The sequence below is a fragment of the Cibotium barometz genome, chromosome 45 (genome assembly GCF_041138505.1).
Source record: "Cibotium barometz isolate CiBa-2024 chromosome 45, ASM4113850v1, whole genome shotgun sequence".
Lineage (NCBI taxonomy): Eukaryota > Viridiplantae > Streptophyta > Polypodiopsida > Cyatheales > Cibotiaceae > Cibotium > Cibotium barometz.
Genome location: NC_141090.1, coordinates 23709995 through 23731755, shown reverse-complemented (window position 1 = coordinate 23731755; position 21761 = coordinate 23709995). Strand labels below are relative to the sequence as shown.

Sequence of the window (21761 nt, the reverse complement as noted above, 5' to 3'; positions counted from 1 at the left end):
TATACACACCATCAACACTTTTCTCCTGCCGCAACAAGCATCTTTATTATGAAGGTACTCCGGCATCACAAGGCACTTACTTCCTAGCTCTCCCTTGTTTCTTCACCCTCGTGAATGGGTCCACTCTTTGTATGTATACAACGCGACACAAAATTATTGGGTCTCATAGGGCCTAAGTAGACAATAACATCATTGTCATCTCTCTGTCTCTCTCTCTCTCTCTATCTCTGTGTGTCTCAGTATGTGTATCTAGGAGTCACTTTTACAGGCCCTTTGTTCTGCACTGACCGACTTGCAAGGGGGCATGCCTCTCTAGCCCGTATGGAGAGACAGTGTTTCCAGGCACACTTCCAAGAACCTCACACTAAGTGCTGGCTCTTTAATACTCTAGTACGACGAGTGGCTATGCATGGTGCAACCTTTTGGGGGCCAGGCCTAGGGAAGGATCAATGGAGGAGGATAGACAGGCTACATGCGATGATGCTGTCATGCATGATCAGGAGTAAGCTATCTATACCACGACATTCTACATGCAGAGTTTGGGGTGGCCCCTGGTTTTACATATGCCCTTTTTCAGACTGTCACTTATATTCAACATATATACAGAACTAGCATTAGAGTCCTCTATGCAATTATACAACGAGAGGGAGAGGGAGCGATTGAGACAAGCCAGATTGCCCTCCTCCTCAGCGACATGGCCACCACCATTACTGACACATGCATGGTACTCTGAGGTCACTTATATTCAACATGTATACACGACTAGCATTAGAGTCCTCTATGCAATTATACAGCAAGAGGGAGAGGGAGCGCTTGAGACGAGTTAGACTGCCCTCCTTAGTGACACAGTCGCCACCACATTACTGACACATGCATGGTACTCTGAGGTAGTCTAGTGGTTTCATGGACATGGCATACAAATGGACTCTCCCCTCATTTCAGTATAGCCTGGATTCCCCCTACCTTGATCTCTCATGACAAGAGATCAACCGGATCATCCGGTTAGATCTACTCGGGCTACACATACACCAGACATGGGTGTCTTCGTTAGAGATTGGTAAGAAGTGTGAGTTCTACAGAGATCACTTCTTGAGACTCTTCGAGGATGGATTCTTTGAGATCCCGAGATACATACAGATACACGTGTCACATGCTATGCGTATCACGATTGACCAGCTTAGGGTATCCTCCCACCACCTTAGAGTATAGATTGGTAGAGCTGAGGATATCCCACATGAGGAGAGGACATGCACAGTATGCACCACAGGAGCTGTAGAGAATGAGGCCCATTATATGTTCAATTGCATGGCTTACTATGAGCTACGGGGGAGATTTCACTGCCTCTTTCGAGAGGGGTTCGGACCACTCACACGGGTGATACAGTTTGAGGATTAGAGGTGCTTGGGCATGTATTTGATGGAGCTCAGATGACACAGGGATGTAGTGTTGAGGCAGCATGCTGAGAGAGCCCCGACTCCCGAGACAGGACACCTCACAGAGAGCCATCACAGATTTCTTTGTGGTACACACATCCACATGGGAATCCACTGCCCACACAGTTCCTCTACTACGACATCAGAGCCCACCACCTGTACCCACGCTCCAACTCCACACCCTAGAGGAGTTTTTAGCAAGAGAGCTCGATCCATTATGCGAGCCAGATGTCCCTGACCTAGAGCATCAGGTCCCTCCACCACACAGAGACAGATTCGTGAGGTTTTTCGTTAACATGACACGCTCCCATCATAGAGGCCTGACATTCACTCTGCCATTAGATCGGTTCTGGCCGAGGTGAGTATCGTCATTAGTAGTAGCTAATCACAGCATATCTCACTCTACACAGGATTATCTAATGTTGATCACATGTACTATCAGATGTTTTCATTTTACTTTTTCTTTCAGTTTTCCATGGCTCAGTATATCTATGGTACCATTGTATTACTTTTGGTCTCATAGGCCCTTGGGGTCTTCCATAGACATTAATATATATATATATATATCAATTTCACTATGTGAAAAATGCATAAAAACTAAATTAATTTCAAGCTTTTGTTTCCCCCTTCCCTCGTTTCTCAAATTTACCTCTGTGAAAAAACCATAAAATTTTAAACAACGAAACTTAATCAATCTCAAAGTGACTGTACTATTCTTCAAATATCAAACAAACTAATTAGGATTATGATATTATTAAGATTTACATAATCTAATAAGATCACATTAACATGGGGTTACTCCTACGAAAAATGTATGGTGGATGCTTGATGAGCTCTTGTTTTTTCTCAACCATATTTCATGGGTTTAAAAGGAAAATAAGCCCCCTTTAAAAAATCAAGGTGTAATGATAAATCAATGCCAATTTTATGTGTAGATTTTTGGGGTACTACTTGTTAAATTGACCGACCTATTTAATAGATTGAAATAATGGGACGGTTGAGATGGAAGTAATCGGACGGTTGGAAGGAGCGCTTGATGAGAGCTTGCCCTTAATAGGGGAGACGAGCTTCTGAAGCCCTCTCCTTAGCGGCTGTGTGAAGAACCGTTGCTGGCGCTCGTTGCTGTTGCAGGCCATCATAGCAGAGCTAGCGAGCTATCCTCTGTCTTCTGTGGCTCGTCGATCATCATGGTGAGTGCTTTTCTTCGTAGCACTTCTGGTTTCTATGGTCTTGTTTACCTTTCTAGGTTTTTCGTCCAGTAGGGTGTGGATTCTGCTGCTTTCTTGTTCAGATTAGACTCTCTTGTTGAGATTAGGGTTCTTGACGGTCTTATGGGGGTTAGAGCTATCAACCGTGGTTAGGGTTCTGGCGGAGGTGAGATATTATGATTTTCGATTGAGAAATGGTGATAGTTTGTGATGGATGCGTGTTTCAATGTGAATTCTTGAATTTAGGGGTTTTGATTGGTGATCAGAGATTCTTATGATGCCAGGGGATAAGGGTTTTAGGGTTTCCAATGGACGCATTCCGATCATGAGATTTTTCTGCATCCTCATGATCTTATATGGTTTGCTGAACTCGAAGCATTGTCAGATTTTAAATATATGGGCTTTTTCCGTGTGTTTGCCGTACCTTCATGTCTTAGTCTCTTTGGAATTGCTCCCTGCAGGATCTGTAGTGTTCGTGTTCACACATTCTTTATGACCTTCATTGTCCTGATTTTTCAGAGCCAACTTCGTAGTTTGCAACCAGATTCTGAAAGTGTAAATGTTGACAATTTTGTCTTTGATAGAGTTGATAGTCTGCTACTAACATGCCTGATAACAGTGACGGTCCCTACTTGTGAAGTCTATGTATGTGGTCCTGAGCATTTAGGTGATGATTGGTGTCTATTGTAGTTGATGATAGGTGTCTATTGTTCTCGTGGTCCTGAGCACTTTGGCCCTGTCTTGAAGTCCTTGACTGTGCACTGGCACCCACATGCATTATGTTGTACCCTTCTTCTTTCCCGTCAGCAGACTGACAATAGTGTTGCAAGCTTGAATATTTTGTTCTCTGATTGGTAGTTGACACTTGATTCTCCAAACACAGATGCTAAAGTTGACCATCCTTCTCTGGTGTCTTTTCTGTTTGATGTATTGGGTTGGGCAATTGACATTGTTTTATGCTTGCTGTATTGTTTGGCTGGCCTTGTGATTGATGAAATGGCTGACCAAGTGGATCTTCCTTCAGGTTCTCTCAAATGACATCGATTTGCTGCATCCTCCAGCGGAGGTGGAGAAGAAAAAGCACAAGTTGAAACGCCTTGTGCAGTCTCCAAACTCTTTCTTCATGGTAGGTTTGAAGCCAGGATTTCCAACATGTTTTGAGTCATGTGGCTCGTCTGCAACTGTAGATGAGTTGGTTGGGCTTTGTGTGGAGGAAAGTTGTGTACCTCTGTGTTCTTTTGACTGATGGCCTTTTGCTTGTGAAATGTATTGCAGGATGTGAAATGTCAGGGATGCTTCAGCATGTAAGTTTATGAGTGTTTTTTTCTTTAGCTTATCATTATGTTCTCAATCAATGAAATAGAAGCTTTATTTAATTGCATGCATTTTTTCAACTGGCTTTTCCTTATGTCGGTCTTGGGTTTACAGCACCACTGTGTTTAGTCACTCCCAGACTGTTGTGCTCTGTGGAAATTGTTCGACTGTCTTATGCCAGCCAACAGGAGGCCGAGCCCGACTCACTGAGGGCAGTTCCTTCAGGAAGAAAGGCGACTGATTAAATGTAGCACGTTGTTAAGTCAGGGTTGTTTGACCTAGCCTCTTGGATTTGTACTCCGGGCAAACCTTAGTACTAGTGAGTTATTCTTTGTCCCTTGAGTGAGGGACAAGTTGAAAGGGTTGACGGCATCCTTTTGTCAAGAAGGAGAGTTTTTTGTTTTATGGATCTCAGGGTTGGAAGAAGCCACATTTTCAAGTGTTGGCTTTCAATGGAGGCCTTTGATTGTAAACTGTGAACAAAAAGGGGAAATTGAGCTGGTTTGTGATTTGTCTTGGTGCTTGAGATTTGATCGAAGAGTATTGCAGTTGAAGTGTACTGCCTTGTGTATGCTAAGACTTAACATTCGTTGTTTGTGTGCCTTCATCTCTAGATGTTCCACTGCTTGGTAGCCCTTTTGATTGCCTTATGTAATGTTTGATTATTTTGTTTTTTGGGCATATGCTGCTTTATCTAACTACAGGCTTTTGAGTAAGAGAGGGTGTGGTATGTTTTCAGGATAAGGAATTAAATCGTGTATAATGCCGTGTTCTTGTTTACTTGTGGTTCAAGGAAATCCAAATAATGAATGTGTTTCAATATAAATCTGTTTTCAGGCATAAGCTGTCAAAAGGCACTTGCAATTTCTCTTGAACTTGGGACCAGAGGGTCTGAAGTATCTTGTTATCCACCATTGCTTAGGCTTTGTTTGGACATGTCCAAGTTAAAACATTTCTCATTTGTGACAAGGTTTGCCTAAATTATCAATACCTAGGTGTCAGCTTCTGCGAAGTTCCTTTGTAATGAAATAGCCAGTGTGACTTTAGTGGAAAGAAGAGTGAAAAGAGTACTTTGAGAATCAATCTTTCTACAAATATGTTTTGAAACATTTGGCCGTAGGATAAGGTAAATCTACTTGTTGAAAGGTATATGTTTACTAGTGATCTCTACATAGGTGTAGATTGTGTGGACTATTATGTGAACAAAATTCGAAAGATGCCATGATGATAAATTTCATCGTGCTGTTTAATGGAAATATTTCAAATCATTTTATTGACTTTGCATTAAAGAGGGATGCAGTAATGTATGCTATTAAATTCTTGCATTTTGGAAGAGTGTAAGTTGAGCAAAACGGAGTGTGGAACCAAAATTACTACAATGTGCTATCACGATGGATCTTATCACTTGGAAATCTCTCTCTTGAACACTCTCTTTCTGGAGGTTGATTACTCACAAGTTTCTTTTTCATAAAAGATCGAAGGAGCATTTGCGATGAATAGAATCTTCATTAAGGAAATGATAGTGCTTACTAGGTCATTAGAATTTGCATTAAGGATTTTGTCACTAATTTTTGGCAAGCTTCATTCATAAGCATTGAGTTCCATGCTTCATCTGATGAAAAATATTGAGACTAAAAGGGCAAATAAATTGTTAAAACGTATGCTCAGAATATACATGAATTAGATAAAAACTAATTGAGTGGAGCAGTTTGCATTCTTTCATCCGTTGTCAAGTCATCGAAGTCAGTTTGGCCTATGTTGTTGCTTGCTATCAAACTTGGCAAAAATTGGCTTCATTGGTTCTTGCCTTGTTGGTGAGGATTGCATGTCAAACATCAAGTGGCAAGTTGGAAGTTATTTGTAGTAACCCCCTTCCCTCAACCCTCCATTTACTTAGAGGGTGGCATTCCCTTATGCCCTTTTGGTTGGAATTGCTCCAAGCTACCGTTTTTTTTAGCGTCCCATTGTTATTTTACTTAAATAAGTTTTTTTTTGTAGATGTTTTTGTTTTTGTGCCATTTGGCTATAGCGCCTCGGTGAGGCTTTTGATATATCCTTCTTCTAGTTGTGGGCAAGTCAAGGGCACCTAAAAGCATTGGGTGCAATCTCCTCCCCCTCGATGTGAGAGGCTTCCTCTTCTCACGTGGTATTTAAAATTGAATTGCAAAAATTAGCCCAATGAAAGAGCAATAGCTTTCCCTAACAATGTCCATGCATATAAGGTTGTTGCATAAAATAAATGACTAAAGCATGTCAGTTTATAAATCAATGCCACAACCATACAAAATGGGTGGAATAATATGAAATCCTAAATTGTGGCACGCGGCCAACCAAAAATAATATTCCATATGACACCATAGTGGCTCTACTCCAATCAGTGCCATCACATTGCTTATCGCCTATCTCAGAAATATCAATAATTAATTAGAATCTACATAGTCAATCCCAACATGACATGATAGTTACAACATTTAATTGGAATCTACATAATAATCAATCCCGACATGACAACATATAATAGGCAAAAACACATACACCAATAATACACTCCCTTAGTGTAACACGCAGATACCCGTAATACTAATAACACTAGCATGACCCTAAATACACACTAATAACAGAGTCATCAGTATTAAGTGGTCTCACCCATGATACTAACCCATCAATGGGATCTAACATTCCCTCCATTTGGACACCAAGGGGGGGTGTTGAAATATGGTGCTTGTATGGAGCACATGTATGTGGGAGCAAGGTAGATGAAGTCTACAATGATATGAAACAGGAATGGATGAAGGCTAAGTTTATTTGGGTATGTGAATGGATGAATGTAAAAGGGAGTTAATGGTCAAAAAGTAGGCACATGGAAAGTGCAAGGGTGCACAAGGCATGTGGGCATTTATGGACACATGGACGGCACAAGGGTGCATGGAGCATGTGGAAGAGAGCTTTATGAGAGCTATATAAGCATGTACTTGGATCAAGCTAATGTAATGAGATTATTGAATTTTGTACCTTAATTAATGTGTTATTAGCTTTTATCTTAATCTTGTATTAGTCTTTCATTATGGCTTTGATCACTTGCTTTGAGCCTCCTTAGATCCACATTTGTAAGACAACGGTCACAAAGATACTTACATCGGGGTACTATTAGCCTACTATGCATAAGGATGTTCACGAATGGTGTCATACTTGTAAGGAATGTCAAATCTTTGGACGTCGACAATTGGTGAGTGGCGGACCTTTGCATCCTATACTTACATTTGCACCATTCGAGAAGTAGGGGGTTGATTTTATAGGGCCACTTCCCCATTCTTCTTCAGATTACATGACACTATGGGCCAAGGCTAATGCTACCCATGATGCTACTACCAAGATGGTGGTAAAGTTTCTTGTGGAGCATGTGTGGTCTCATTTTGGTACACCTTTGGAGATTCTTACTTTCCACAATGTAATGGCTTAATTGAGAAGCCCGATGGGATCTTGTGTGGGATATCTCCAAGATTGTAAAGGACAAGTATCCGCACAATAACCGTGTGAATTCACGAGCTTGGTTAGGGCCTAGCGGACATCCACACGACCATCTTGTTTTAAATCCATAGCAAAAAAACCCTTTTTTTTCCAAAAGCTTTACCTGTTTTTTAGAATGCAAGAAATTCTCATGAGGGATTATTTTTTCCCCAGAAGAAAACAACCCAAAAGTACATGACACCCTTGTGTTTGCATGCAAAGTGTTCATACACACTTGATACTCGTGTGTGCGGGCTTCTTGACATCGCTTTCCAGGGATTATTGAAGGACAAGACACTATTGGTGGTGGTATACATGCCAACTAGTCGAGGCAATACCCTCTTGATGCTTGCACGAACACAAATTGACGCATTTACATGAATCCTCACACGTATTACACTATTAAACTAACACATTAGCAATATGGAAACAAACATAAACTAAATTTCTAAAAGCTAATATAATTAAATATATGAAAGACCAATGTCCTTCTACACAAAGCCCAAGCCAAATATTGATGATGAGATGCTTCAAACCTTGTGGCAACGCACTTTAGAGAATAATCAATCTTATGAGTTCTGTTGCATGCATACCCAAATTTTGTTTTGCAAGTTGCACAAAGCCTTGTATGGCGACACCTAGAACATTGTCAGACAAGATAGGGGAGTATCTTGTCACTATCCCCTATCTTGTCACTATTGGATTTCAGTTCTCCAATGTTGATTTCCCACTTTATGGAAGAAAGAGTGGCAAGGGATTGTGCTAGTGATCATCTATGTTGATGGCATTCATGAGGTGAAGATGCTTCATAAGAAGTTTGAAATGAAAGATTTGGTTGAGTTGTAATACTTCCAAGGTATAGAGGTGATTAGATCATGTGATGGATTTAACTTTTTCGAAGGCAATATGCTTTGGCCATTCTATCCAAAGCATGGTATGATAGCGTTAATAATTTGATTTGATAATAAGCAATAAGAGTACAACTTCAATTGAGCTTTCTATTAAGAGATCTGGTCACTTTGTGTCTTATTCATATTCCCTTGTCTTGAATTAAGTGATATGTTCATGATACATATGTCGTGTATAACTCAATGGGTTGTGCTCATGCATGCTAAGCATTGACAAACTTGATCAATTCTGTTTTGTCAAACTATCTTGATGTGCTTGGTTAGCTTGGCAATCCTACTAGATTTTCACTAGCTTTCAAAACCCAACTAACGTCAACAATGTCTATCACAACCTATGCAAAGCTAACGAGAATACTCCAATATCTAGCATATGTTGTACCAATTGCCAACTTTCTTAGTCACTCCATTCCACATTGCACAACAATAGAGAATATAAGTAGACAAGATCAAACAATAGATCTTCCACCTCATGGTTCAAGTGCACTTGCACAAAAATAAAATCATATGCAAACATCAACAAATAGGTCATCTTCCACCCCACGGTTTGGGAGAAGTGCTCATCTTACCATGTCATGGCCACATCTCATCTCTAAACTACCACGTGGCAAAAATTTGAAGGCTCAAGAAGGGGAGGAGGTTAGGGTAGCATTTGATTTTGGAAGCCTCAAAACGTGTGAAGCACAAGTTCCCAACTAATGCTAAATATACTACATTCAAAGTAAAGATCAATGACCCTCACACCCATGTTACCAAGTTAGAAGTTTATCATTCTAGGAATGCCACAATGAAAGAAAGGAAGAATACATTTCAGATAACTCAGGGATATTCAGAGTGAGACTAGCTATCTCAATATGCTGAAAACCATTTTACAACATGCGATGAATTTAAAGCAACCCTTTTACGAATATCAAGAAATACATGACAAGTTGAATTGCTTGAAGCAAAAGATTCCTCCAATTGAAGACTGCAGCTAAATTCAAAACCTTGAGGTCGCCTTCAATCCAACGACCAAACCTCTGATGAGATGAAAATTAATTCATCAAAGAAACGATCAAGAAAATCAAAGGCTTCATAGTTTCCGTGGATACTCCCACAACTAAGACTTATTAGATTGGTTGATACAGCCAGACCAGCAAAAAACGGAACCCTGACAGCACAAAAAATTGAAGAAATAACACAGATAAGTCCTCTTTACAGTGAACCTGCCAATGGAATTCAGAGGAAAGTCAATCGAAGACTCGGACAACGAGGAAAAGAAGCACAAGCATGGTGTTAAAAGATGAAATAGCAACAAAAGAGAAGTACCAAATGAAACACCTCACAGCTATGATTATGACTAAGTTGACCACATGAGGTGCACTAAGCATAAGGCTTTATGCTTGGCATATTCTGTTTTCGTGCAATAATAAAAGAGATCTGTAGGATTGTAAAATGGGACCCAAATGTGCCATCTAATGAACTCATCTGAAAAAAACACAGGTGCATCTGAAAAAAACACAGGTGCAATGTCATAGTAGAGAACTTGCAACAAGTGTTCACAATGCCACAGCAGCATGGTGTTAAAAGATGAAATAGCAACAAAAAGAGAAGTACCAAATGAAACACCTTATGACTAAGTTGACCACATGAGGTGCACTAAGCATAAGGCTTTAGACATGGCATATTCTGTTTTCGTGCAATAATAAAAGAGATCTGTAGGATTGTAAAATGGGACCCAAATGTGCCGTCTAATGCACTCATCTGAAAAAAACACAGGTGCAATGTCATAGCAGAGAACTTGCAACAAGTGTTCACAATGCCACAGTAGCTCCATAAAACTCCCATGTACCCTGAGCACTATAGCCATATGGAGGTAAGAGGTAGAAGACGAGAGAATACAAGCATATGAAAGAATATACAGTACGACAAGAATGGAACACATGAAGCCTAATTGCCAATTGTATCTCAAAACACTAACAAGGCATGCATCAAGACACATTGATAGCTCTGAGTCACGATCAACTATCAAATATTCACCTAGAACCTGGAAAATGCCCTCCACCAAAAGAGCAGCCATCATTGCACCATAAATCTTGACCAAAGCATGATCAATCATTATAGTTTCGGAGTTTTCAAGAGCCAAAGGGTATTCTGCTGTTGTGGATTGGGACATTAACGTTGGTGGTGAAATAGGGATGGAAATCCTCACATACAGAAAGACGTGGTACAAGAAAAAACAAAATACATACCAAACATATGAGTATGACAATAACTAAAGGCTACCATACCAAGAAGTGGGGAGCACACACAATAAACAAACTTTAGGGTTTCATATGCAAGGCATTCAATAAATCCCCTTGTTAGTCAAATCTCATGCACCGAGCAAAAGTCAAGCATGTCAATTTCCCACTTTTGTTTACAGTTTACAATCCAAGGCCTAGATTGAAAGCCAACACTTCAAAATGTGGCTACTCTGCTTAACCAAAGGATGCTGTCAACCCTTTCATCTTGTCCCTCTTAAGGGAGGGTGAATAACTAGCTAGTACTACTATGGTATAACAGGAGTACAAATCCAACAGGTTAATCAAAGAAATCAACTTAACAATGTGCTAAGATTGATCAATCTCCTTTCTTCCTAAATGAACTGCCCTCAGTAAGTCGGGCACGACCTCCTGTTGGCTGGCATAAGACGGTAGAACAGCTTCCACATAGCACAACAGTCTGGGAGTGACTAAACACCGTGGTGCTGTAAAACCAAGACACAAATAAATGAAAGCCCATAAGAAATGCATCCAATAAAACAGAGCTTCTGCTTCATTGGTAGACAACATAAGGATCAGCTAAAGCACTAAAGAATTGAGAAACTTACATGCTGAAACAGCCCTGACATTTCACATCCTGCAATACATTTCATCAGCAAAAAGGTCATCAGTCAAAGAAGCACACAAGTACACAACTTTCCTCCACATACAGCCTCACCAACTCATCACATTGAAAATCTCGACCTCAAAACCTACCATGAAGAAGGAATTTGGAGACTGCACTAGGCGTTTCAATTTGTGTTTTTTTTTCTCCACCTCTGCTGGAGGGTGCAGCAAGTCAATGTCATTTGAGAGAACCTGCAGGAAGCTCCACTCAATCAGCCGTTACAGCAGCGACAACCCTAGACAATCAGTGAGTCTTAATAACAATGACATCCAGCTAACATAAACTGAGCTCAAACAATGCAGCAAGCCTCAAACATTACAGCAAGGTTTCAATCCACATCAATTGCCCAACCAACGCATCAAACAAAGACAAAATCAGACAAGGATGGTCAACTTTCGCGACCAAATAAAGTTCTTGTGTCAATGACCGATCATTCATTTACAGATCAGTGAAAAACATTTGCAAGTTAACACTTAGTTACAATCTGCTTACAGAACAAAAGACCAATACTACAAAAGGCATGCTCATGCCAATGGATTTCAAGACTCGAACAGTCACTATGTTCAACTAGTCTCATTTTGCACATATAAACAATCAACAGCGAAAATAATACAAGTGCTTAGTGCTCACAAGAACTTTGCAAGTAGGAGAGGTCATCAATATAAGGCAAATTATTGACCTACCCTAACTGAATGCTAGTTAGCTTATAGAATATCCAGTAGCAAACGATCGACTCTATTGTAGACAACAGAGTAGCTAGTAAAAGGCTCTGAAAATTAGCACAATGAAGATCATAAAGAATGAAAGGAGTGGGCTAGAAAGGAAAATCAAAAGAATGTCCATTTTTAAAAAGCTGACTGACCCATACTAGATCCTCTATCACCGCCATGAATGAGATTCTTGCTCTAAAAGTAATGAGAGGAGGTAGTTTCCTAGACATGTGACTTTTTCACCATACAATGCAACCACAACCACTGTAAACGAGAATCCTGCCTGTACTGAAGAGATTTCGAGCTCTCCTAACAAGTATCATGCCTGATTCTACAAGGAGTACTTCCAAGTAAAAAGCCATCAAGGAGGAAAAACCACCAAGAACCAGAATAGATCACCGGATCAAGTTCAGCAAACCATGAAAGGGTGCAGAAAAATCTCCAGAACGAAGAAGCTATTTGTATTACCTTGACTGCAAAAATATCTGGCAAAGACTCTATATCCACATCGAAAGTCGTCAAAAAGATCTATCTACTCGACAAACGCGTTCGGGATTGTGTCCATTTGGAACACCTGGTCTTATGAAAACAATGAGAACCCTGAATCGAACCCGCATTGCGATCACAAACCCTCGAATCAGGAACCCTAATCTGTGGAATAAACCCTAGACCGCGGCAGAAACATGCCCTAAAACCTACTGAATGAAACCTAGAAAGGCACAGATTACCAAAAGACAAAGCTAGGGCACTCACCATGATGTTCGCCGAGGGCGGAAGGTTGAGGATAACTCGTTAGCACTGCTGCGACGGCCTGCAGCACCAACGAGCTCCCGCAATGGTGCACAGCCGCGAAAGGAGGTACCGAGCGTCGCTCATCTCCTATATTGAGAGCAAGCTGTCATCAAGCTTTCCTTCCTTTCCAACCGTCGGATTACTTCCATCTCGACCGTCCCATCACCCTCTCCTTCTTTGCCCTAATCAATTAATCTTTCAAATTTAGCCCTCCTTATAAATTCTACAAATGAAATTATAACTATACTTTGAAATTTTTTGAGGAATTATTTTTCCGATTCTTCTAATGAAAGAAATATTTTTCAATTGGAGGAACCCATGTTAATAAGATTGTATTAGTTTATATAAATCTTAATAAGTTCTTGGCCGCTCCTTATTGAACTGTTTGATAATTTAATGATCTTTTTCATGGAGGTAAATTTTAAAAATGCGGGGAGAAATTCAAAATTGATTAATTAGTTGTTATGCTTTTTTTTAATAAAGAGAGAGAGAGAGAGAGAGAGAGAGAGAGAGAGATTCATAATGTCCACGAGACACGCCTAATATGACCTTTGGGCACTTACATGCATATCAGTTTTAAGGACTAAAGGTCTTGTAAAGCAAAAAGGAAAAACGTAATTTGATCAAGGCTAGCTCTACTCACATGCTCTATTTAGATGCATTTTGTCGAGTAGTGTGGAATTCTTGAATGAGCACCCACGAAGGAGCACCCATTTGCATGCCTTGCGTGCTGCTCTTACCTTTTTCACTCACTTTTATTTCAATTACTTCATGTGAGCTCTTGGGAGAGAGAAAGCCAAGCAATGATCCATAAGATGGCACCAAAGAAAGAAATGGAACTTGAAACCCTAATCTTTTGTAACTAGAGGCAAAGTGTGTAAATTGCTACGCTAGTGCATGTGTGTGCATGCACTCGTGTGCACACACCTACACAAATGAATGAGAGAGAGAGATTCATTGACATGGAGTCTAACTAAAAAGTCATATCAAAAGGAGATTGTCGCACAAAAGAATGGCACTTACCATATGCGTGTTAAGTATAGAGCCTCAAATAAGATCATGATAAAGAATGGAGACCCTATCCCAAGAGTTGATGATTTGATGGAAGAATTGGGACGAATTGAGAGGGGAGGGGCTAAGGTATTTAGCAAGATAGACCTTAAGCATGTGTACCATTAAGTAAGATAGACCTTAGGCATGTGTACCATTAAGTGCAAACGGCTAAAGAGGATATTCATAAGACTTAGGACCCAATCTGGTCTATGGTATATGAAGACAATAGCTTGAATTTCCACAACCTGAAGATGTCAAGGCAACTTCTACAGCAGCAACATTGCGAGTCTCGAGTCACCAAGACATAGGAACTCGGAGCAAATAAGCTGGAAACATGACTATGGACGAACTCACCAATGCTATACTAGACAAAATACAAGGATGAAAGAGGAGCATCAGGACGACATGGGCATGCTCATCTCTACCCTTAGAGAGATCTAGTATGATGTTCTATGTGCAGAATGAATCACACCACTACTGAATACCCTCAATTAAGAGTAAGGCCATTACTCTATTGTGCTCATTGTGTGAAATTAGGGAACCATGACACTTCCATGTGTAGGTATCCAAGATTCCAAACTGTAGAACAACTACTGGCACCCAGAATGCCACTGGCCTTACCAACACCACCAATACGAATCAGTGCAGCTACAGGCCAGCCAAACCCATCCTATTTACCTAGAGGGATGTTTTGGATATAGGACACATCGCCTCTACCGCCACAACCACCACAGGCTAAAAACAACTAAGTATTAATTGAAGAGCCATCGGATGAGGGTGAAATGGTGCGTGAGGTAGAAATCAATAATGAGTACAATGACGAAGCCACTGAGATTACGCTAGAATTTTATGTCTTACAAAACAACACGCCAGTACCAGTGTTCCAAACCACGGTACAATGGAAATGTAAGGACATAAACTCAAATATGAGAAGGGGGCCACTAAAATGTTTTGGTTGCGGTGGACCTCATCGAATAGCAGACTGTCCTAACAAGAATGTGGTTCATGCACATCAAACTCAGCCAATGGTAGCATTGCCTAATGACATGCCAATACTTACTTGTACTAAGTATGGGATTGATCATTTTATAAAAGATTGTCCATACCGTACTAGTGGTTCTACCTCTACTTCTAACTAGGCCACATCAGGACCATAAGTGTGCGGCCTAGAAACATCACACCACTAAATGTCCTAACATGAGCCCAAGCCAAACAAGGGAACAAAGGAAAGAACTCAGCAAGTGCCACCAGCTCTAGAACTGGAATAAGGAGGAGCGTAAAAAAAGTAGGTAAATATGACACCATGGTCACAATCCAAGATGGGTTTGAAGAAGATAGCATCATTGACACCGGATCCACCCAATCAAAGGAAGAGAGTGATCAAGTGCCAGAATCAAGATGAGCTTACCCATGGTACACAAACAGAGAGAGCAGTAACCCTGAGGGGATTGGTGAACACCCAAATGATGAGGAAGAGATAAGAAATCTTGAAGAAGCTAGGGCTCTAATGGAAGAGTGCCAACGACTTGAAGAGATAAGAAATCTTGAAGAAGCTAGGGCTCTAATGGAAGAGTGCCAACGACTTCATGAAGTCAAATTAAGGGATACTAGGGCAAGGGATACAATGTATCCACCAAGAAACGAGCCAATAAGGGAAAGGAAATTGGATGTGCCTACTCCAATTCCAAAAGGGTCCGAGGGAGGGACTCACAGAGCGACCTTATGGCAAGAATGTTTGAGGAGGCCGAGCAAGCTGTGTCAATTCATTCATTCCCTAGGGGTGAATATGAGACACACACATGGAAGGAGCCCTCATTTGCCAGGGAACCAAGAGACATAAGTAGTCTCGCAGCCGTACTGTCCACTACTGTCCAAATGCCATTGGGACAATTGTTATGTAGTTCACCGAAATTGTGGACAAATATAAAAGAATGGATAGAGGGAGAATTAAACCCACTGACCACTGCAGAAGAGATGCAACCACCTCTAGCAGAAAGAAACTTAAAACATATGCAGGGGTAAGAACGCCTAGATTCATCAAGATACCGATTAATCAATTGGGCCGATATTATGAGAGTGACGATACTAATGTGACAATCCCAATTCATCATAATGGGTACCAAGCATTGGCTATCCTGGATGGCGGAGCGGGAGTCAGCATCATCACAAAACGATGTTGGGAGAATTGGGGAAACCCCGAACTGGAAAGAGTAGATTTGATTGTCAAAATGGCAAACAAAACATATTCAAGACCTATGGGCTATTGAAGAATGTATGACTTAAACTCTTTACGTTCTACTATCATCATTTGTTGTAATATGGTTTGGTACTGAGAGTAGGTTTGGTTTATCTTCTTCCTCTCTTTTTGTTTGAGCCATCACCTTCTTGGCCTCGCACTCGGCTTTAGCCCCACAGAGTCTTGTTTCGTTTTTAGCACCCTGCTTTTGTGAGCTTTGGCGTTTTCAGTTTCTTGAGGGGTGACCTCCTCCATATGTTTTCCTTCCAGGGATATCTTAACTCCACCCCAATTCTTAGAAAACTTGTCATGCACTTTAGTGGCTTCAAGGTATCTCAGCACTAGGCATCCGTGGGTTTACTTTGAAGAGGGCATTTCATCGAGCAATATACCTCTTCCAGTTTTGCCATCTTCTAAGGTGTTGGGCAATGGTATGGCCTTGTGATCCAGTCCCATTTGTGCTAGAGGCTTCATCCTCCGAATCCTCCCCTCGTGGTTGCACATTGACCACACACACTGAAGTGGTGGGAACGTTCCCGAATTCGATATATTGGGTTCCTCTAGGCCGTATAACATCTATCGTGGCTAGCACATACATCCAATTTTCGCTGAAGTCTGGAGGCGGAAGGGACGCATACATTTCAGCTTCTTCCTTCTCCTTTGAAAATTCCACCATTGGTTAGCAGACTTATAAGGACATGGTCCACTCAGTGTGGTGATTGAATCATTGCCAAACAATTCTCCTTCCATTATATATGCTTTCCACGTTTGTAGATCTATCTTTAGGATTTGTGAGTCCCTTCAAACAAATCCTTCCTAACCCATCGCTTTTGAGCATTTTGTGGGTGGTGACTCTACTTGGAATATTGTTTGCTGTCTATGGATGGCCTTCTCTTTTCTTTGTTTGTAGCTTGAACTTTTTGCCCTGATGCCCTCGCTACTCCTTTCGCATCATAGTATCCTTGGGCTCAAAGTTGGTCCTTAGGAACCCATTGCTGAATAATTGGATACTTCAACTATTTTTTGTGTGGGGGCTCTGACGTTGACACCTCTTTTGGTACGATAGTTGGTTGTCATGGCGTCAACAGTTTTGTGTCATTCCTCATTGCCCATTTACCTTTATTGAAGGGACTCCATAATGGCACGATAATGGTCTCCTTGTCCTCCTTGAGTTGTGTTGTCCTCTTTTCCCATTGGATATTACAATTACTCACATAAATTCAAGATCGTCCAAGGATTATCTCTTCTTCCATAGATCCTGCAATACTTTTCCAACCAAGGGATTATTTTTTATGGAAATATTAACATTTAAAAATCCCACAGCTTTGGTAGTTGACAAATGTATACTTCGGACTTGTGTATTGGTAGCCTCAATGTGAGGTTTGTCTAGTGCTTTCCATGTTTCATAAGAGATCAAGTTATGACTTGATCCCGTGTTAATTAATGCATTGCTCATTGCATGACTTTCAGTTGTAGAGACTTTTACACTGAGTCATGCTAGCTCAATGTCGGGTGCGTCTATTTAGCAAGCCAAGAGCAGTGAGCACAGAGCAGTGAGTAGAAATAAAGTCCTTGTGAAAGTGAGCAAGTAGGGGCATGGTATGATGTTAAGCGAGCATGTAATGTTAAAGAGAAGAGTGAAACCATAGTGCAACTCTATAATGAACAGAACAAAGAAGACTAAAAAAGTTTAAAAATGACTATTGCAAATAAAGCATTTTCGAATGAATGGTGCGGATATAAAAAATCACTACAAAACTCATACTACTTGGCTCGCTAAAAAGACGTTGAATTGGTCATTGGGCTACTAATAGAAATAAACTATTGTTTGCAACCACATGGAAACCACAGCGACCAGAGAGCATAGAAATCAAGCCATTAAGATGCACACCAATTTTAATAGCCATACCATTGACACAACAATATAATACTCTTTAGAAACCATAACCATAGGATTTAAAAATTTTATAATTCAAATAAAAATTGTCCAACAATCAGCTACATGCTATTGTAAAAAACATTCAGAAGCATAACATCCATCAAACCATTACTTCCAATAGTCCCAAAAAAATGATTGTCTCAATTAAAAAAAAGGCTATCTCTAATGGCATTCTGATGTAGACATGTGATCCTCATAACTGCAAGAGACACAAAGAAAAGAAAATAAGATTTATCAATACAAAATTATTCTCTACTAACATATTTATCTTTTCAACATGCATACCTTTGCTGAGTATGGTTCTAACAGGTGATCATAGATCCGCTCATCCTTGTCTAACATTATGACATTGCGATCCATAAATGCTGCCACTAGCCCAAGAGTTCCAGTGCCAGCAAACAAATCCAAAATCGTGTCCCCAGGACGATTGAAGACGGAGACGATGTATTTGCTAAGCCGCTGACCTCTCTGACAACCGCCCCACCATGGTCTACCCTTTCTCTTCACCAGATCCTCCGATGGCACTCTTGAAAACGCACACAAACCATTAACCATATGCCATAAAGATCACCGAAAATCATTTTAAATTTTATCTTGATTTGAATGCATACATACATGTCAAAGATAAGATCTTGCCCTACATCAAGATTATCACCTAGTGCCAAATCCCTTAGTTGATCCCCATGCATCACAAAGCTTGTAGCAGGAGATGTTGAGCGAACAAAAACAGCCAATATTAGACAAGTGACCTACAAGCAAAGACACATTGGTTGTTCATGCATTTTCACCTTAAATGGGACAAAGAAGATTTGCACAAATGACAGCCCCAAAGAGAACAACACCAATACCTCGGTAGTAATCATTTGCCCCATCTTCTTCCCAATAGGTGGAGTACACCTCACAACCTGTCTATGATAAATGCCAAACCCAACGCTCTGTGCAACCTGCTCAATGGTCACTCCTTCTTCCATAGTGTAAAGGCATGTAAAGAAGCCTCGATCCGAGAGACAAGAATCAACAACTTTAAAAGTAGAGTCATACATGCCATCCCCAATCTTATTCCAATATGGAACCTTGTTTGCAACACAACCTCCAATGATGATATTTGAGGGGAAGTCTGCAAATATCAACTCCACACAGTAATCGGACCCTCTACTCTTGACATTCCCTACTGTGCAAATAACATTCATGGCATCAAGCACTTGCTTTCCCAATGAGGATGCATCCTCCATGTTCACAAAAGTAGCTGCAAGGTCCTCAATACTGACATTGAAGGCATAAATGGTTCCTATAGACAGGTTTTTGACATTTAACACACATAGTCTCAAGTCAAAACAATCGGATCACGATAGAGATGAGGTAGGAAGCTCACATACCTGGAGCTTGCAATGTCTTGGTTATGATGTCAGTTGGTTGTATCCCGCCTGCACTACTAGTGGATGTCTGTTGTTGACTCTGCTCCCTATTTGCTTCCATTGCTCGATTCACCTCCAATGCACGATTCACTATTTCCCTCCCTAAATTCACTGGCAATGACTTACGAAAAGAAGCCGATGCAATCGATGTTGCATGTGATGTGGATGTGGCCTCATTATGATCAATTTGCTGGCTACGAAGCTCCAATATAGACTTATGTTGGCGATACAGATCAAGCTCCTCCTTAGGCACATGGTTTCTTTCAAGGTCCAACCACCACGGGCAGAAACGAGACTCTATGCTTGACATGGCCTGTTCAATGACAAACATGGGTAAACACAACTCACCCTCAATATGAACATGTTTCTCAATCATGGATTCAAAATGACAAATTCAATCACTTACTCTTCCAAGCTTCAAATCGGCATACATATAAGATTGATTGTCAACACAAAGCCACACACTAGCGAGAGGGGGTAAAATATCCAATTGGTGCTCCTCAATTTTAGAAAGCAACCATCTGCAAGCCAAAGCCCAAATGATAAAACAACACACAGAAAGAAGCATGCATGTTTTTTAACAAGGAATATCTGGGTTATGTTGTAGGAAAACCTATAAACGACTCGCCGTGCAGCACTTTGTAGGCCTGGTTGATGGTCAATATCATGGCTAAATTTTATGCCTCCTTCGTGCACTTTGAAAGCCCTTTTGAAGTACTTTCTTCTGCATAGAACAACAAAAGAGGTGAATCGGCTCTCACCTGGCAACCTGACTCGATCGGCATTTTTAATATCATTTTGGATTCTCAAACCCAGCTCCGTGATCTGAAGCCAGTAGGAGTACATGTGCAGTCATTCCCTAACCTTTGTCTTATCATTTGGCATACCCTCAAGTGATCGCACTGCAGCCTGAGAGTTGTCCAATAGCTTGACAATGTGAGCCTTATCTGTGTCTCTGATGCATGCAGAACCTATCATATTGAGCTTTTCCTCTGTGGCCACATGATTGGTTGACGCGTGCCATGGGAGGGAGAGCACTGCACACCAAAAGGCCTCACCGTTGGAGGGATCAGCAATCCTTGCATATTTTGATGTTTTTCCTCTGTAGAGAACTTCTACCTTTCGAGTCACATTCTCCCTAGCAGACTCGGCAAGTGGTCCATTTGATGCCTCATCAATTTTTTGCTCCATCTCATCCTTGAACAAGAGCCAAGTCATAATCTGGATTGGCAAATGAAGCCAACTAGGCCTTCCTCTGGCAGATGCACTCTGCATCTCTCTCTCAACCCATAGCTTGTCCTCATTGTCCAAATGTGCCATGAGAGTTGTTAGGTCGGACTCTCCCAATCTTCTTAGTTGAAATAGACGATCACCAAATGTGGTTGGCACAAATGCATAATCATGCGTCCTACAAAACAAAGAAAAAATATGTTAATATTCTTGAGTACAAACAACTTACTTGACATAGAAGGAGACTCTGATAACAAATTAACTTACTTGTTCAACCTGGACAATGAAAACAAAAGCTCACCCACATCCCTCCGCTCGAACACATAAAATTTACAGAGAACACAACAATGCATGGACAAATCCCCTTGAAACCCTGTAATAAAACACAAAATTAGGAAGGACAAAGAAGCATAAGAAACTATAACATCCCAATGAGAACTCACCTGTAGAAATGCAGTCCATCCAAGCATTGTGTCGATTATTACCATCAAGAATATGCACCATTTTTCGGCTCAAGTACGGACCCCAATCGGGGTCAAGTGCAAGAGTTTCCTCAAATTGTTGATTCACAGTCCTCCAATGCTCATCCCAAGATTCCTCCCTCTCTTGTGTCAATGGTGTCTCCTCCCCTTCCAAGTCCATAATTGATACTATGAAAGCTCCCATGCTCTCAATGTACCCACCTAGTTTTTTGAAGCTTCGAGTAAGAGACTTATCTGTTGAGGGAGAAACCTTTCGGATTGCCTCCGTCTGGATCATCCTACAGAGAGGAACACGTGGAGGTGGAGACCTAAATTTGACTCCTATCCTATCTAAAAAGGCTTGTGGAGTAGATGTCTCAAGAATCTTCCCAAAAATATCAACCTTATTTTTTTTCAGCTTGCTTCCTTCAGTTTGGGTTGTGACAACTGTTTCTTCTTGATCCTCTAGTGGATGTGTGTTCTCTTCCCCCTCTATCTCTCTCCCAGTATCCTCAGTATTCTCACCTTCATCCTCATTATCACCACCTTGAGTATTCTCACCCTCATTTTGATCACCTTTATTTTCCTCAATTGCCCCCACTACATTTTGTCCATCCTCCTCATTTCTTTCATCACTATGTAGATGCT

General features: G+C 40.9%; 2 protein-coding genes across 3 annotated transcripts; one reads left to right on the top strand and one right to left on the bottom strand.

The window, feature by feature from the left end:
- Window positions 1-2488: 2488 nt before the first annotated feature.
- On the top strand, window positions 2489-5232 carry LOC147612553 (small ribosomal subunit protein eS27y). 2 transcript variants are annotated; one of them, XM_086783172.1, is made up of 4 exons: window positions 2489-2623; window positions 3666-3767; window positions 3917-3945; window positions 4793-5232. In XM_086783172.1, exons 1-4 carry the CDS (start codon window positions 2621-2623, stop codon window positions 4827-4829), a joined length of 171 nt encoding a protein of 56 aa, XP_086639298.1. In that variant the 5' UTR covers window positions 2489-2620; the 3' UTR covers window positions 4830-5232. The 2 variants fall into 2 exon arrangements, with proteins under 2 accessions (XP_086639298.1, XP_086639297.1); XM_086783171.1 differs by lacking the exon at window positions 4793-5232 and adding an exon at window positions 4070-4466.
- Window positions 5233-10692: 5460 nt separating this feature from the next.
- On the bottom strand, window positions 10693-12894 carry LOC147612552 (small ribosomal subunit protein eS27y-like). The gene is made up of 4 exons (XM_086783170.1): window positions 12741-12894; window positions 11367-11468; window positions 11219-11247; window positions 10693-11095 (listed from the first exon to the last, which is right to left on the bottom strand). The coding sequence occupies exons 1-4, from the start codon at window positions 12741-12743 to the stop codon at window positions 10969-10971; spliced, it is 261 nt and encodes an 86-aa protein (XP_086639296.1). The 5' UTR covers window positions 12744-12894; the 3' UTR covers window positions 10693-10968.
- Window positions 12895-21761: the final 8867 nt, after the last annotated feature.